Genomic DNA, 14,562 nt, shown 5'->3' on the forward strand with positions numbered 1-14,562 from the left:
AGATGGAGGTTTTACAACATGTTGATACAATATAATGTGTTTTAGGCGGCTGTGTCTACTTCCTGTAGCCAGAAAGCTAATCGGTAACGTAGGAACGAAAGTGCGCCGGAATCTTTTGTATTTGTATGACGTTGTCTCGGGGGGAAAGCTGTGAGTGCGACACAGATGAGACGTAAACAAACCATTCGAACCACCAGTCGGCTGTAAACTGTGAACCTTATTTGTTGTTTAACGTGATGTATTTGTAACGGTTTTTTCAAACAGCAGCAGCTAACAGCTCGGTTTGACAATGGTAAGCTAAACTGTGACATCAAGCGGACTGTTAGAGGTCCAACATGTTCAATATGTTCAGTTTTTAAAGTAAAACAACGAAGTACAAGTCAATTAATTGCAAGGTACTAATGTATAGCGAAACAAACACAGTGTGGTCACAGTGAATATACTTAATAATCACAAACTGCTGAACGTTACTATCCGACAGACCGGTTACGTTAGCAGGTAAATAAGGTGAACGGAATAGCTGTACGGCAGAGTCACTGCTGTTTGAAGTCAGTAAATGTGCCCAATTTAAGACGTGTTGAAAAAAAGGGTCTAAATTGGATTTAAGTTGGAAAAAGAGTAAAATCTCCTTCAAATAACAGCTTGATTTCAAATTAAGTAAAGATTCATAATTATTTTTCTTTTTATTATCTGAAATATTATTCTTCATTTACGTTGAGTTATATGATTGTGAACAAATGCCACATTTTTGCATACAGTTAACCTGTTTAATATACTCTTCTGGGCGCCTGTAAGGATTTCCATTTTCCCTAAATAATGAGTATCAAATCACCAATTGATGAAAAATCCTCGAAAATTACAGACCTATGAAGTCTTACAAAATGAATTTTTACATGCAGATATACCATATTCCCTGGATCTACACACCAGTGCGGACTGTCCTGGCAATCTGGCACCAGATTACCAAGACCGAGGTGAGGAAGCTCTGACTAAAAGACCAGATGTTTTCACTTTACCAAGCCATGATTCTGTCTTGAAACTATGTGTGCTGGGTTTTAAATGTATTCACCGGCTCACACTAAAATAAAGACAATGCCTGACTTGAGACCATGCATGTGTGTAACATATGCCCTTCACCACTCCCCTACTTTTCTGCTCACCGTGTCTGCATAAACATGCATTGTAAGACTAAACTCTTCTCTGTTCAGATCCCAGAGTTGGCCAAGTGCTCAGTGCTGATGAGGGAGCGCAGCAGAGTGGAGGAGACGATGCACGCCATGCAGCGAGCAGGTGCAGGCAGCCTGCAGGTGAGTGAACTGTGCTGACGTTTAGGTAATTGCAAACCATTTACAAGCTGAGACAGCAGAGAAGATGGCTCTATTGGAGAGTTCAGAAAATCCCATTTCTTTAAAATGTATTTGTAGTGACTGAAGTTAGATTTAGCTACTACAAAAAAAGTTTAAAAAAAATCTTAAACCTCACAGAAAGATTACTTTCCATTTGTTTTTTTTTTCTCTATAAACGTTGATGTAGTTACAACTGAGTTACAGCCACCTTGCTTGCTCACAGTTCCAACAACAAATAAAAGTTTTACTTTGTGTGATTGTATCATGAGTTTGTATTTTCTCTGACTGATGGAGTACTATTATTCTGATCCAAAGTGTTGCATTTTCTCAGGTAATCTCAGACTTTGATATGACACTGACCCGATTTGCCCACAACGGAAAGAGAGTTCCCACCACGCACAGTAAGCACACATATCTTTAAAAAAAAAAGATTTCCATCTTGACAAAATCGTGTTTATATGAGGTGGAGTCTAAACTATTGTATTAGTTGATTGAGAAACTGTTACAAACATGTGTTCCTTTCTTTTTCTAGACATCCTCGATAACCGGTTGTTGATTGATGAAGATTGCACTAAAAAGGTTAATGCACTGCTGTATAACTGTTCCCACTTCAGTAACGGCAGCTGTTTTTGTTTTTTTTCTGAATTATTTCTGTACGTTTCTATACACAAGAAGCTTTTCAAAAGCAAACACTATGACATTTATGAAGTTACGGTTTTATTATCTGTGTGTAAAATATTTATATTTATTGTTGGTCCACTGACAGATGAGGAAGCTGTTGAACACCTACTATCCCATCGAGATTGATGCTTGCAGGACTGCTGAAGAAAAGTTGCCTCTCATGGTGGAGTGGTAAGAAACAAACAAACTGACCTAAATTAAACCGGTTTATTATTTCTGTACAGTTGACGGACATAACATTAAAAATAAGCTCCACTTCCCACGCCTTATTGAGATGTTACATTTGTGTTGTGCTTCTCTCTGCAGGTGGACTCAAGTCCATGAGCTGCTGATCCAGCAGAGGATCAGGAAGGATATGCTGGCCCACGTTGTCGAGGAATCCAGCGCTATGCTCAGGTAAGCTATGTGCTCAGATCTTAATTCATTTAGTTAATTCAAGAGTGTTTTCAGTCATTGGTCCTTGTGTCGAATGGGTGATGTGTGTGTGATTTCTTTAGGGACGGCTACAAATTGTTTTTTGACCACCTGACGGAGCAGCAGGTCCCACTGTTGATCTTCTCGGCTGGTGTTGGAGACGTCCTGGAAGAGGTAATTCGACAGAACCACGTCTTATATCCCAACGTCCACATCATCTCCAACTACATGGACTTCGACCAAACTGTGAGTTTTCCCACACTTTACTTTACTTGGCTTTCATATCATAGTTAAGGTACAAGCAAGACCGCTCCTGTCCCAAAGCAATACACCACATCAGTGAAGGTTTGTCGATAAATACCAATTACCCCAAAACCAGTTTCTCCCCATCCGTTTATTGATTTTAAGGCATCAAAACAGTAACAAGATGAATGATTTACTTTAAAATCTTGAAGCTAATAAAAGCAAGCTGGTGAAGTATTCTCCATCATAATATTAGGTTATGTCAGAATGTTTAATCCAGTTTTATTCATCAAATTAAAAATCTATCTTTGTTGCTGTTAGAGATCAGTAAAGGTTTAGTGCAACATAGATCAATCATTACAAGGATCAACATGATTTAACAGCTTTGGTCTCTGTATTCAAGTGTCTAGTGACCTGAACCGAATGTTGCGTTTTTAATAAGGGGATCCTACGAGCCTTCAAAGGCCAACTGATCCACACCTTCAACAAAAGGGAAGGTGCTCTGTCACATGCGGCTGGCCTCACAGAACTGCAGGGTCGACCCAACGTACTGCTACTGGGAGACTCGTTGGGAGACCTGACCATGGCCGACGGCGTGTCTGACCACCAGAACATCCTCACCATCGGCTTCCTCAACGACAAGGTGGGACTGACGTCGAAGAACCCAAATCCTGAAATACCATGTGTTGTTATACGGAATAACACTAGTGTCTGTGTTCTGTGTCTCTCAGGTGGAAGAGAGAAAGGAGTCGTACGTCAACTCCTTCGACATAGTACTGGTGCAGGACGAGACGATGGACGTTGCGAACGCCATCCTCCGATACATTACCTCATCAAGACACAAGTAGGAAGCCCGAGTAAGAACTTTATGACAACATACACAGAGATGGACTTGTTCACTCCAGTCACCATGTTGTATGCTGGACAACCACACATCACTTACCTCAAACCAGACCTTGAAACTGGTCTTTTTCTTCGCTCTCACACTGCGTCTTTTGACTGTAAATCTAATTATTTCCCATGCTACCATAGTGGGAAGGTTTAAAAGATCTAAACTAGGTGACACATTTTTGCAACTTAGTTTAGAGGAATCTGGGATTTACGCAGCGTCACCGACTATTTGAGAGCTGGACTTAGCGTAAATCTTTTTTCTTCCTGCTGTTTGTTCGTACATTCCAGTACCAGCAGCCCTCCCTCTGGAAACCAGTCAGAAACCTTTTAAAGTCTTCAGTAAAACAATTACAGCTTGGATTTCGAAATTTCAGTCCTATTTTTCGCACCCAAAAAAAACATATGTTCAAATGTTTACATTGTTCTTTCACATAATGAGGATGCTTTTCAATTCATTTTACATTAAACTTGTGTATGTGCAAAGATGTAACACATTTTGTAAATGTCTCTTTATCTATACATTGACTTTGTTCAGGTGTGTTTTGTGTATACTGCGCATTACATCTGCATGCACTGAAAGTACCTCATGCTGAAGTTTACACATACTTTGCACACAAATCATCAGTTTACTTGCAGGGTAGTGCGAACCTGAAAGTGCTGTTAGTCTTTAAGCTATTGCAATAGTTCTTTATTTATTTCTATTCTGTACTTCTACCCATGTAACTTTTTATTGCCAGCATCAAACACAATGCTACAGTATTCTCAAGACAGGAACATACAATCTGGGATGAGTGAATTTTCTTTGAGTTAGCTGCACTTTACGAAAGGAGAATTTGAAGTAAAGATGAATATTACTTGTAAGTGTGCTCTTCTCAAATAAAATTATAGTTCACATTTTTAAATCACAGTAAAGAACGGCAAGTTGCAAGAAAAAACAGGTTGCTTCTATTGTTAAAGACCTACATCTCAAACAGAAATTCCTCATACAGGAACTAAATAAATGTGAACTTTCTCCTTTAATCAACATGTCGCATTGTCTCTTTATGCTACTAATATATTCCAATGCAGTCTTATCACAGACAGTACAGTCTGTCTAAGAGATTTATTAATATGAATAATGCTTGTATTCATATTTTTTGTTGCTAATATTCAATAGTTTCCCCCCAATACTAATTTAAACTCGTGCATTTTTTAGTCTTAGTCCATCTGCAGGTTTGCAGCATTGGGATTTTCAGATATTTCTGTGTTGATTACCTGCTTTTATAAAATTACTAATACTTTTTTTTTTGTTACTAATTTGATTAAAGAAAGCTGAGTCATTTAAATGCTAATGCTTAAAAAAAAATCCAATGATGATTTCATTTGTTTTTTCGTGGTCTTTTTTAAAGCTGCTCTTAAGTTATATGAATGTATTTTTGATGCAAGAAACATTTTTAATTTATGACTTTCATGGACAAATTACGGTGCTTGTTCGATTTTCTTGGATACAACTATGAAAGACAATTACACAACACAACTCCAGAGAAAATACCTGTTACACTATTTTCTTGTATTCAAACAAAAAATGTGGTACAGAAAATATTAAACCGTGATGTATAGAAAAAATCCCTCGTTTGTTTTAATAGTGTCCGAGTTTATCCCAGAGAGAGAGAATAAAAGCAATTTTTCTCATGACAACTCCTTGTGCCTCTTCCTTTTGCTTCTCCTCGTTTCCTTCAGTTCAATTTGTTGTATTTCTTGACATGCAATACTATGACTTTTTTACAACATACTATACACTCTGTGATTTGTATGACTTTTTTTTAATATGTTCTATTTTCCAAGATCTGTAAACAGACTTTGATGTGTAAAATTGGTGAATTTAAGTGTACGATTGATAACTTTTTTTTTTCAAAATGATATCAGCTGCTACCAACAGTTTGTCAAATGACAGATGATTTATTTAGCTGGGAAGACGTCTTGGTAAAAAAAGAGAAACTATTTTCTTACAAACATTTTTATTGTGACTTTCATGGACAAATAAAAGGTGCTTGCTTAGTTTTCTGAAATACAATTATCAAAAACAAACAATCATACAACACAGAACTCCACAAAAATAAAACCCTTTTCACTATTTTCTTGTCATTTAAAAAAGATTGCCTAATGTGTACAGATAGTATGAAACCATGATGATGGAAAGTCTCTCGCTTGTTTTTAAGGCGTTGGGGTTCATCCCTGAGAGAATGAAACTTTTTTTTTTTTTCATCACAACTCCTCGTGCCTCGCATCTTCTCTTTCTTTATCCTCATCTACCTTCAGTTTGAGTTCGTCGGGCGTGATCACTCCGTCCTCATTTCGGTCCTGGTTGTTGAACATATCGGTAATGACCTGCTCCATGGTCATTCCTGGCTTAATGCGACCTTTGCCTTCCTCCACCTGCAGCTTGATGAATTCCCCAAACTGTCCAAAAGAAAACGGCATCACTGATCATTAACAAGTTATTTATGCCATATACACAACAATATACATTGTGATATGGCAAAGATCTAATACTTCTTCCAACACTGTTGATAAGTCCCTGATTTAAAAAAAACAAATCACCTCATCTTTGCACAGTAAATCTACAGGTTCAATAAAGACTCCCATCTGCCAAGGAAAACAATGTAGGTGGTGTTATTGTGCTGTCCGCGGTAACATACCTCCTCCTGGGGCACCACTTCGTTCTTGTTGACATCCAGGGCGTCAAACAGGTCTTTAGGGCTCTCCTCCAGCCACACGAACAGGTAACCAGGTGGCACTCCCTTCTCAAAGCTTACCAGCTCAATGTCAAAGACCAACACAGCACTACCTGGCACACCAGTGGCTAATGGAGAGAAAGCAACAAAATAACACAGTTGATGGCTATACTTAATATAATATTCTTTGTAATAAGGCGGTTCAGCATTTTAAAAAAAGTCTGTCGATGTCCAAAATAAGTCTATTCAAACAACCCTGATATTGAGAGTATTACGTCGTATTAAGACCCACCCCCTTTTTCTCCGTGGCCAAGGTGAGGCGGCACCGTGATCAATCTCCTCTCTCCCACACACATGCCGCGCAGGCCTGAGTCCAGCCCGTCGATCACCTTGTCCGACCCCAGCACTGCATCCTGAAGGCTCTCGTAGTCGTGTCTGGGAACAACGTCGATTGGACAAATTAAAACGGTTGTAATGACGTCAGTGTTAAAAATGAAGAAAAAAAAAAACGCGGGATGCCTGGGTGACTCACGAGGAAAAGAGCTTCGTGCCGTCCATCAGGGAGCAGTTGTAGTGGTAGCGCACAAGGTCGTTCTCCGCGGTAACCTCTTTACACTCCTCGGGCTTGTGGGTGACCTGGATGGTCACCGTGTCGTTGGGGTTGTGGAAGTCGATGACCTGAATGTCAAACACCAGCGCGGCATTGGGGGGGATGACGCCACCTGGACAGACACCACGTAATTATTAAACCTCCAGAGGAACTCAGTGTCAGGAAATATTCTGTCCGTACTCAACTGTCTTATCCGATTATCACATATACAATGCTTTTCAAAGCTCCAGTATACTTTACCTGCTCCTTCCTCTCCGTACGCCAGGTGTGGTGGGATGATGACCCTCCGCTTCTCTCCAATGCAGACTCCGATGAGGGCCTGGTCCATGCCTGAGATCACATAGCCCATCCCGATGTAGGTGTTGTATGTGCTGTTCCTCTGGTAGCTGTTGGCAGGAACACATACACAGTAACACATGGTGAAAGGAAACGTACACCCTGAGGCCAGAAATACACACGTTTGGACCTAAGATCACCTGGTGTCAAAGGTGACTCCGTTCAGGAAGGTTCCATTGTAGTGGTACCGGACATAATCCCCAGACACAGATTTGCGTGTGCACGGCTCGGGCAGCACCTGGTCCATAATAGTGAGATTATCTTTTGAGTTATGAATGTCCACCATCTGGACATCAAACACCAGGGTCGCCTGGGGCGGGATATCTGTACCTGGTGAGCAAAAGGAAGAGAAGTTCAAAGTTGATACTACTAGTGATACAAAATTAAATAAAACCTCCACAAGGGAACTTTAAGTGTGTTGACAAAAAAGTATGTTATATGCATTTTATGAATGAGATGTGATATTAGGGATTTGCGTGTAACATTATTGTAATCCTCTTATCTGTAATTCCATAATGTCACAAAGCAGGAATACAAAATCCACCAACGCCTCGTTCTCGTCCCTTTTAGTTAACCATCATGTGTGCTTACCTGATCCTTTTTCTCCGTAGGCTTTGAAGGGCGGGACTACAATATTTCTGATCTCTCCAACACACATGCCCATCAGGCCTTCATCCATGCCCTTAACCAGCCAACCCTCACCCACTAGGGAGTCATGGGTCTGCTTCTTGGTGTAGCTACGTAGGGCAAAGTCAAACACACAATATACCTGGATGACACAGTACAAACACACAAGAGAGCTGTCAATCGGACAGGGCTTTGTTACAGAGATAAGAATCATATTTAGATAAGAATGAGATTTAGCATTAAACGAGGATATCTTTGCTGGCTGTGGTATATTTCCTATTTTTAGGGCGACAAACTGTGGAAACACTTGTTGATCTCAACAGTCGTCGACGCCAGAATACCTGGAATCGAAGACGGTGCCGTCGAGCAGACTGCCGTTGAAATGGTAGCGCACAAAGTCGGTGCGCATCACGGAGCGTTTGCAGTCTTTGGGAGTTCTGATGGTTTTGGTGGCAACCAGGTCGGCTTTGTTCCACACATCCAGCAGAAGGATGTCGAACACCAAGGTGGCATCTGGAGGAACCACGTCACCTGTAAACATGGTGAGATGAAAGTTAGATGAAGATTAGAGAGCCGGGCCACCAGCGGTTAAGGGATCAACACTAGCGAAAGCCTCTTTGAAATCGCCCCTTCAGTGCCCGTCTGCATGGTAATAGTTATAATCTATCGGTAGTGTTTTTAGTCATGGTAGCAGTATGGCTCCAAGGAATGTTGGTCAACTGATCTGTTGACTTTGGTGATCTCCCCTGATATTTCCTCTGGCGCCACCAGCATGTCATTATTTCACTTGTACGTGAAATATCTCACCAGCTAATGGGTGGATTGGTAAATATTTGGATGCAAATATGTTCTCCAGAGGATTAAGCCGACTGTCTTTGTTGAGCCAATGAGCTTTCCCTTCATGCCACGATGAAGAAACAAGAAAATATTAGTACGCTAACACACGACAAAGCATTAGACCTGCGTCATATCTACATGTTAACGTTGTCAATGTTAGCATGCTAATATTAGCATCCAGTTGAAAGCAGCACTGTGCCAAAGTAGGCAACAGGCTCACAGAGCAGCTAGCATGGCTAGCATGGACTTGTTTTCTTGTCGGTTTTTATTTAGCGCTTATTTTTCTTTTCAGATGGACCTCAACACTTGCAGATGCTAAGAAAAGCCTAACACTAAGAGGAAGGGGGCCCGGAGGCTAAAATGAGCTGCGGGCCCCTGCTGAGATCCAGAAACAAACCGATTTGCTGGAAAACTGCCATGACTCCGGTTGGATATACTGCATATGAACTAGCGTGTGATAATTTGACGAGACACAGATTTGTTTAAAGATTTGAACCAAAATATCATCTAAAATAGAAAAAAAGGTAATCAAATTACATTTTGACAAGGGCCCCTCTATAAGGCTGTAACATTGTTGAGTGTATTACGTGCATTATTTTGTATTACCATACAGATCTGTAATTGAAATTTTAGGGTGACAAACTGTGGAGTAAGTGCCACATCGACAACCTGGAGCCCCTGGGGCCCCTGAGGGTCTGGGACCAACCTGAAATCTCAGGTATGAACTACTGATCTGCAGTGATTTATCTCGTGAAAGAAACGAGAACATACTTCACGCTCCCACAGAAGATTTCCCTGTAGGACATTTGCATTTACCTGCTCCAGTGCTTCCATAGGCCAGGTGAGGCGGGACGGTGATCTTTCTGCGCTCATTCACACACATGCCCTGCAGACCTTTGTCAATCCCAGCGATGAGGCGGCCCTCCCCGAGCAGGCCCACCTTGGCTTCTCCTTTTGTATGACTGTAAGGAAAATCAAGAAGTTGACAAAAACAGAGGAAATTTCAAAAATGGGTCAACTTTAAAAGGATGAAGGCCTGGACTATGGAAGGAAAATGACTTCATTGGTGTAGATATGTATTAATATAATTACAGACTTGTCTTGACATGTAAGTCTCAGCCTTTTTTTTGTGACATTTCTGAAAGAAAAAAACCCTCTAACGCTTAACCAAACTTTGCATCCAGTTTCATGGACTCTGCACAATGAGAACCAACTTTGAAAAGAAGAAGAAAAAATATCTATGAATGCATTCAGAAATGCAGGCAAACTTACCTCGAATCAAATGCTTTTCCGTCGACAAATGTGGCGTTATAGTGATAGCGAACATAATCGCCCTCTTTCGCTTCTCTTGCACAGACTTGGGGGATGAGCTGTCTGTCCACGACTACATCTCCTAACACAGGACTTGGGTTACACTCCACGGTAGACCAGGCAGTTAAGAGGAAAAATACAATGCAGCAGGCAAACATCTTTGCGGAATAAAGTTAAATAAGTTAGAAGGATTCAAACTAATAAAAAAAACAATTATAGACACAAAATAGATAAATGTGGGGCCTGGAGCCGTGTGCACTCTGTACGCAGAGGGCCGACGTTGCAGATGTTGAGTGTCTGAATGCTGTAAACGTGGACAATCTCCAGGTTGCAGTGAGGGGGTTTTACCAGAGGGAAGGAATGTCGGAGTTGGAAATGGGAAGCGCCTCAGTCGAGTTACCCCCAATAATGAAAGCGCAGTACTTCCTTTAAAAATAAGATCACAGCAGAAGGGATCGAACAGAACCGTTCAAAACGTTGTATGCATTTTCAATTCAAAACGTATACACACATTTTGTATAACTTTATGTAATCGTTTTAATGTATGGCCAGTTTTAAAGGAGTTAGGATGATTAGATCCGTGTTTTTTGCTTTTATTTTGAAAGGGAAGTTTCCCGTTACGGTTGGGTCTTCAGAACAGCCAGACAGCAGAGATCCGCCTCTCTGGATCAGCATCGTATCCGAGCCGTAAAGCGTCCCGAGAGCCCCCAAAGTTTCAGCTTTTCCGTTAATGCCGTGAAAATGTCAAGCTGCACTCTTCAGCGACAACACGTTGGAAGTCCAGCCACATCTCAGAGGGAATTCGCATCCTATTATAAGATATCTCAATATGACTTATAAGAGAAAAAACATACATGTCGCCTACTGCTCTCAAACCATGCAGGCCAAACTACAACTGCTGAAAACAACATTTAAATCCGCTATTTTACGCTCTGGAATACGTACTTGTCATATCATAAACCCCGTTAGAAGATAATACTTCGTGAATATGGAACTTAAATGTATGAATCTCATATCATGCCCCTTTGCTAACTCTCTACTCATCAGAGAAACCTGCATAGGTGACTAATCAACATCAGAACAAGACAACAATGCACACGCGGTCACTTTTACGCACGTAAATTATTCCTGTGCCAAATAAAGAAACTTGTGACAGCTGTAGATCTGCTCTGAGAAACCCGAGACAGTAACTCTGAAAGGCCCAATCCCGGAATTCCCAGAGACCCCTAAGCTCTTCAGCAGACCACCACACAGACACGTCGCCAGCAGGACCAGACAAGAGAGGCAGACTATGTGGTATCTTATCTTATCATGGTTGCTTTTGGCGTAAAAGGAGACGCGTTGTTGACGTTGCTATGTTTGAACTGTGTTTTTATGACAGCCGCGCAATATGAAAACTACAGTTATAAAACATTCCCTACAGAGGAGCTTATGCCGCTCACCACTGCGTATGGATTGGCTTTGGACCATTACGCAGCAGAGAGGTGGGCTGAATCGATCGAATATTTGGAATTGAGTTTGCGTCTGCGTCGGCTTCTTCGAGACAGTGTGATACACTGCATGCTGCACTGTAATAGTACCAAACATGAAGAACCGTCCTTGGAGGAAAACCAGGACCTTCAAGTCTACTGGCACGTGATGATGAGAGCGTCCTGCCAGAAGAAGTGCAGAGGGCTTTTCCCCGCGTTGCAGCTCGCTCCTCCCGGCAGAGAGATCCTGGAAGATTTCAGCAGAAGGTCTCCCTACAGATACCTGCACTTTGCTTACTCCAGGGTGAGACTCAATGTTTCAGGACACTTTACATAACATAATTGGGAGGCCATAACTAAGGTCTCAATTGGGTCCAGAGTTATAATATTGCCTCGATTTTTAAAAGTCCTTCAAATGACTTTAAAAAAAAGGAAACTGTAAACTGCAATATTACAACTGAGGACCTAATTGAGACCTTAGTTGTGTTGCATTAAACCAGTAGATCTGAACGTAAACACTTGCAATAATACAGTTGAAAATTACTGAATCGTCAGGATTGTACTGAATGACAAGCAACAAAAACATCTCAGCAAAGGTGCATGTAAAGTAAACAATAAAATGAAAGATTGCTTCTCAGTTGTGTCTTGCAATAAACATGTCCTATTGGCTGAGTTGACGGGGTTCAGTGCTTTGGATCTGGTTTAGGAGCTTTATAATTACTAGAAAAAGGGCGAAATGTCACAAAAATAACCATGAATATATCATATTTGTCGTGCCTAGTTGGACACTTGATAATCTTGGCCCCTATATCTGACTGTAAACTTGTAGCATTCTTCCCAGTTACAGGACACAAGAAAGAAAATAAGTATTGTCTATATCACTCATCTTCAACAGCAGCCTATAATTCAGTGCTTTCCTCCCAGTTGAACGACCTGCAGAGGGCCGTCCCGTGTGCTTTCACATACCTCCAGAAGAACCCCAGCGACCAGGAGATGCGGCGGCTGATGGAGGCGTACAAGAGCCAGTACGACCTCAGTGGCTACCTCACCGACCACGAAGAACAACCGTATGAGGTGAGGACAAGCAAGCGTCTTGTCTGTACGATACACGTTACTAGAGAGTTACACAGTTTAATGCTACATCATTAGCAGCAATGGTCTTTCCATCCAATCTTCTGGTGTGACCAAATGGATGAATCATTTTATTTCTAGGCCTCCTTTCTGAGAGGAGTGAAACTCATCAATGCAGGTGACTACAGCAGCAGTGTTGGACACATGGAGGGAGCGCTGAGACTCTACCTCCACGAGTATGACCTCTGTCAGGCAGACTGTGAAGGGATCAATCAACTCCCACCACACAGTGACTTCTATACCGTCATAGCAGGTTGGCATGCAGATTTTTTTAAATATGGTATCAAATATAAAATCATTTCAATTGAGTAACAGGTCTGAAAACAACCGTCAGCGTCTCTGATTTCATTCTGTGACTCTTCCTTCATAACACACAATCTCTGCTTTGCTTTCCCAGATGTTTATGTTGGCACATTGCACTGTAAACTGAAGTGTGAAGAAAACTTGAAGCCTAATGTTGGCGGTTATTTCGTGGAAAGATTTGTGGCTACTATATACCACTACCTCCAGTATGCCTATTATAAAAGTAAGTGTACAACTGCAACTGAGCGTTCCTTCACTGATCTTAAATGAAAGTCGACGCTCATCTGTGTCTCGGCCGTTTGTTTTCTCCAACCAGTGAACGACGGCCGCAGGGCGCTGCCCTGTGCTTACAGCTACTTCCTGTTCGAACCAGAGGACCAGGTCATGACGCAGAACCTGCAGTATTATGAAGCCTACAGCGAGCAGTGGGGCCTTCGGCCCGACCACTTCGCACCCAGGATGGTGAGCGGAAACATCTCACAACGCGTTTGACAAAAACCCATTTGTGTGCAATGTCTGCTGGAAGCCACTAATCTCCGTTTAATGTGTCTACGTTTTAATAGGAGGCTCGAAGGCACTACAACCACAATGTCACTCTAAAGAAGATGCTGACATCTGCAGAGAAGTACTCAAAGTCAGATGATGAGGTGAGATTAAAGAACAACTACAGCATATTTTCTTAACAGGAAACTGTGATTATCCAAAAATTAGGGGAAAAAAGAACTTTGATGCGACATAAAATGACTGAGCAGCGCTGCTGTTCTTCAGGAACATGCAAAACAGGCTACATGTTGGAATAAAGAAAACTTAAATTACAATATTGAGATGCATCCTTTAAAAACCTTTTAACAAGTGTCATGTTTGTCTGCAATCTGGATAAAACATTTATGGAAAACTGCATCCAAACTGTACCTAAAGGTCATTGTGTATCATTTTGGGTTTCTTTCTTTAGGAAGCTGCACTTTTGTCCTCCGAGTCTCCCGATGTTGAGTTTGAAGGGATGGGAGACTACGAGGAGTCCATCTACGCCGACTGGAGGCAGTCGAAGGGCAAAGGAGACGCCGGGGAGTCAAATGTCTGACGAGAATTTAATATAACGGTAGATCGGAAAAATGTCCAGGATTAATCGTTCCGTAACGGAGACGGTAACAAGAGAGAGCAGCTCTCATTTCACATGACCTCTTCTGTCTTCAGTTAAAATTATTCTCTTTTGTAAGAAATCAAAGAAAGATAATAATAGAGCCGTTTTCACTTTTTGTCCATTAAGTACAGCGGGCTTTAAAAAAATGAACAAGCTCTCAAATGATAACATTTATGAGCTTGACTAAAATACAGTTTATTACCATATAGATGAGTAAATGGCCTTTAAATAGGCTCCTATAAGCCTGCACCTGAATGTAAAAGAATGTACTTTATAACCAGCACGCTCATGGGCATGCTGGGATTAAGGCAAAGGAAAAAAAGGAAAGATTAGATTTCGCACACTTAAAAAGATTAAAGTGCTCTGTATTTTTTATGAATAAAGAAATAATCTCAATGCTGTTAAATGTAGCATATATTTGTACTTGGTACTTAAAAGATTGTGTCCAACTCCTGAATTGCTGTTTTTAATACTTCTAAGCATGAATATAGTTTGTACTTTTAAACGG

The 14,562-nt window shown here is 41.2% G+C and overlaps 3 protein-coding genes across 4 annotated transcripts; 2 read left to right on the forward strand and 1 right to left on the reverse strand.

Annotated features, from left to right (window-relative positions):
- Window positions 1-92: 92 nt before the first annotated feature.
- On the forward strand, window positions 93-4,065 carry LOC137790020 (7-methylguanosine phosphate-specific 5'-nucleotidase-like). 2 transcript variants are annotated; one of them, XM_068583955.1, is made up of 10 exons: window positions 93-292; window positions 900-974; window positions 1,209-1,307; window positions 1,678-1,747; window positions 1,879-1,925; window positions 2,113-2,198; window positions 2,334-2,423; window positions 2,525-2,687; window positions 3,127-3,327; window positions 3,416-4,065. In XM_068583955.1, the coding sequence occupies exons 1-10, from the start codon at window positions 290-292 to the stop codon at window positions 3,530-3,532; spliced, it is 951 nt and encodes a 316-aa protein (XP_068440056.1). In that variant the 5' UTR covers window positions 93-289; the 3' UTR covers window positions 3,533-4,065. The 2 variants fall into 2 exon arrangements, with proteins under 2 accessions (XP_068440056.1, XP_068440055.1); XM_068583954.1 differs by lacking the exon at window positions 93-292 and having other exon boundaries at window positions 894-974.
- A 1,520-nt stretch (window positions 4,066-5,585) lies between these two features.
- fkbp10b (FKBP prolyl isomerase 10b) lies at window positions 5,586-10,362 on the reverse strand. The gene is made up of 10 exons (XM_068583266.1): window positions 9,972-10,362; window positions 9,516-9,661; window positions 8,204-8,393; window positions 7,827-7,972; window positions 7,376-7,565; window positions 7,140-7,285; window positions 6,822-7,011; window positions 6,582-6,724; window positions 6,254-6,417; window positions 5,586-6,014 (listed from the first exon to the last, which is right to left on the reverse strand). The coding sequence occupies exons 1-10, from the start codon at window positions 10,166-10,168 to the stop codon at window positions 5,820-5,822; spliced, it is 1,707 nt and encodes a 568-aa protein (XP_068439367.1). The 5' UTR covers window positions 10,169-10,362; the 3' UTR covers window positions 5,586-5,819.
- Window positions 10,363-11,321: 959 nt separating this feature from the next.
- Window positions 11,322-14,286, forward strand: LOC137789481 (endoplasmic reticulum protein SC65-like). Its single transcript, XM_068583122.1, has 7 exons — window positions 11,322-11,783; window positions 12,404-12,553; window positions 12,692-12,863; window positions 13,008-13,136; window positions 13,230-13,375; window positions 13,477-13,560; window positions 13,866-14,286. Exons 1-7 carry the CDS (start codon window positions 11,322-11,324, stop codon window positions 13,992-13,994), a joined length of 1,272 nt encoding a protein of 423 aa, XP_068439223.1. The 3' UTR covers window positions 13,995-14,286.
- The last annotated feature ends 276 nt before the right edge of the window (window positions 14,287-14,562 follow it).

Source organism: Clinocottus analis, unplaced genomic scaffold, assembly GCF_023055335.1.
Source record: "Clinocottus analis isolate CAN_PGR_092001 unplaced genomic scaffold, fCliAna1.0.p SCAF_19, whole genome shotgun sequence".
NCBI lineage: Eukaryota > Metazoa > Chordata > Actinopteri > Perciformes > Cottidae > Clinocottus > Clinocottus analis.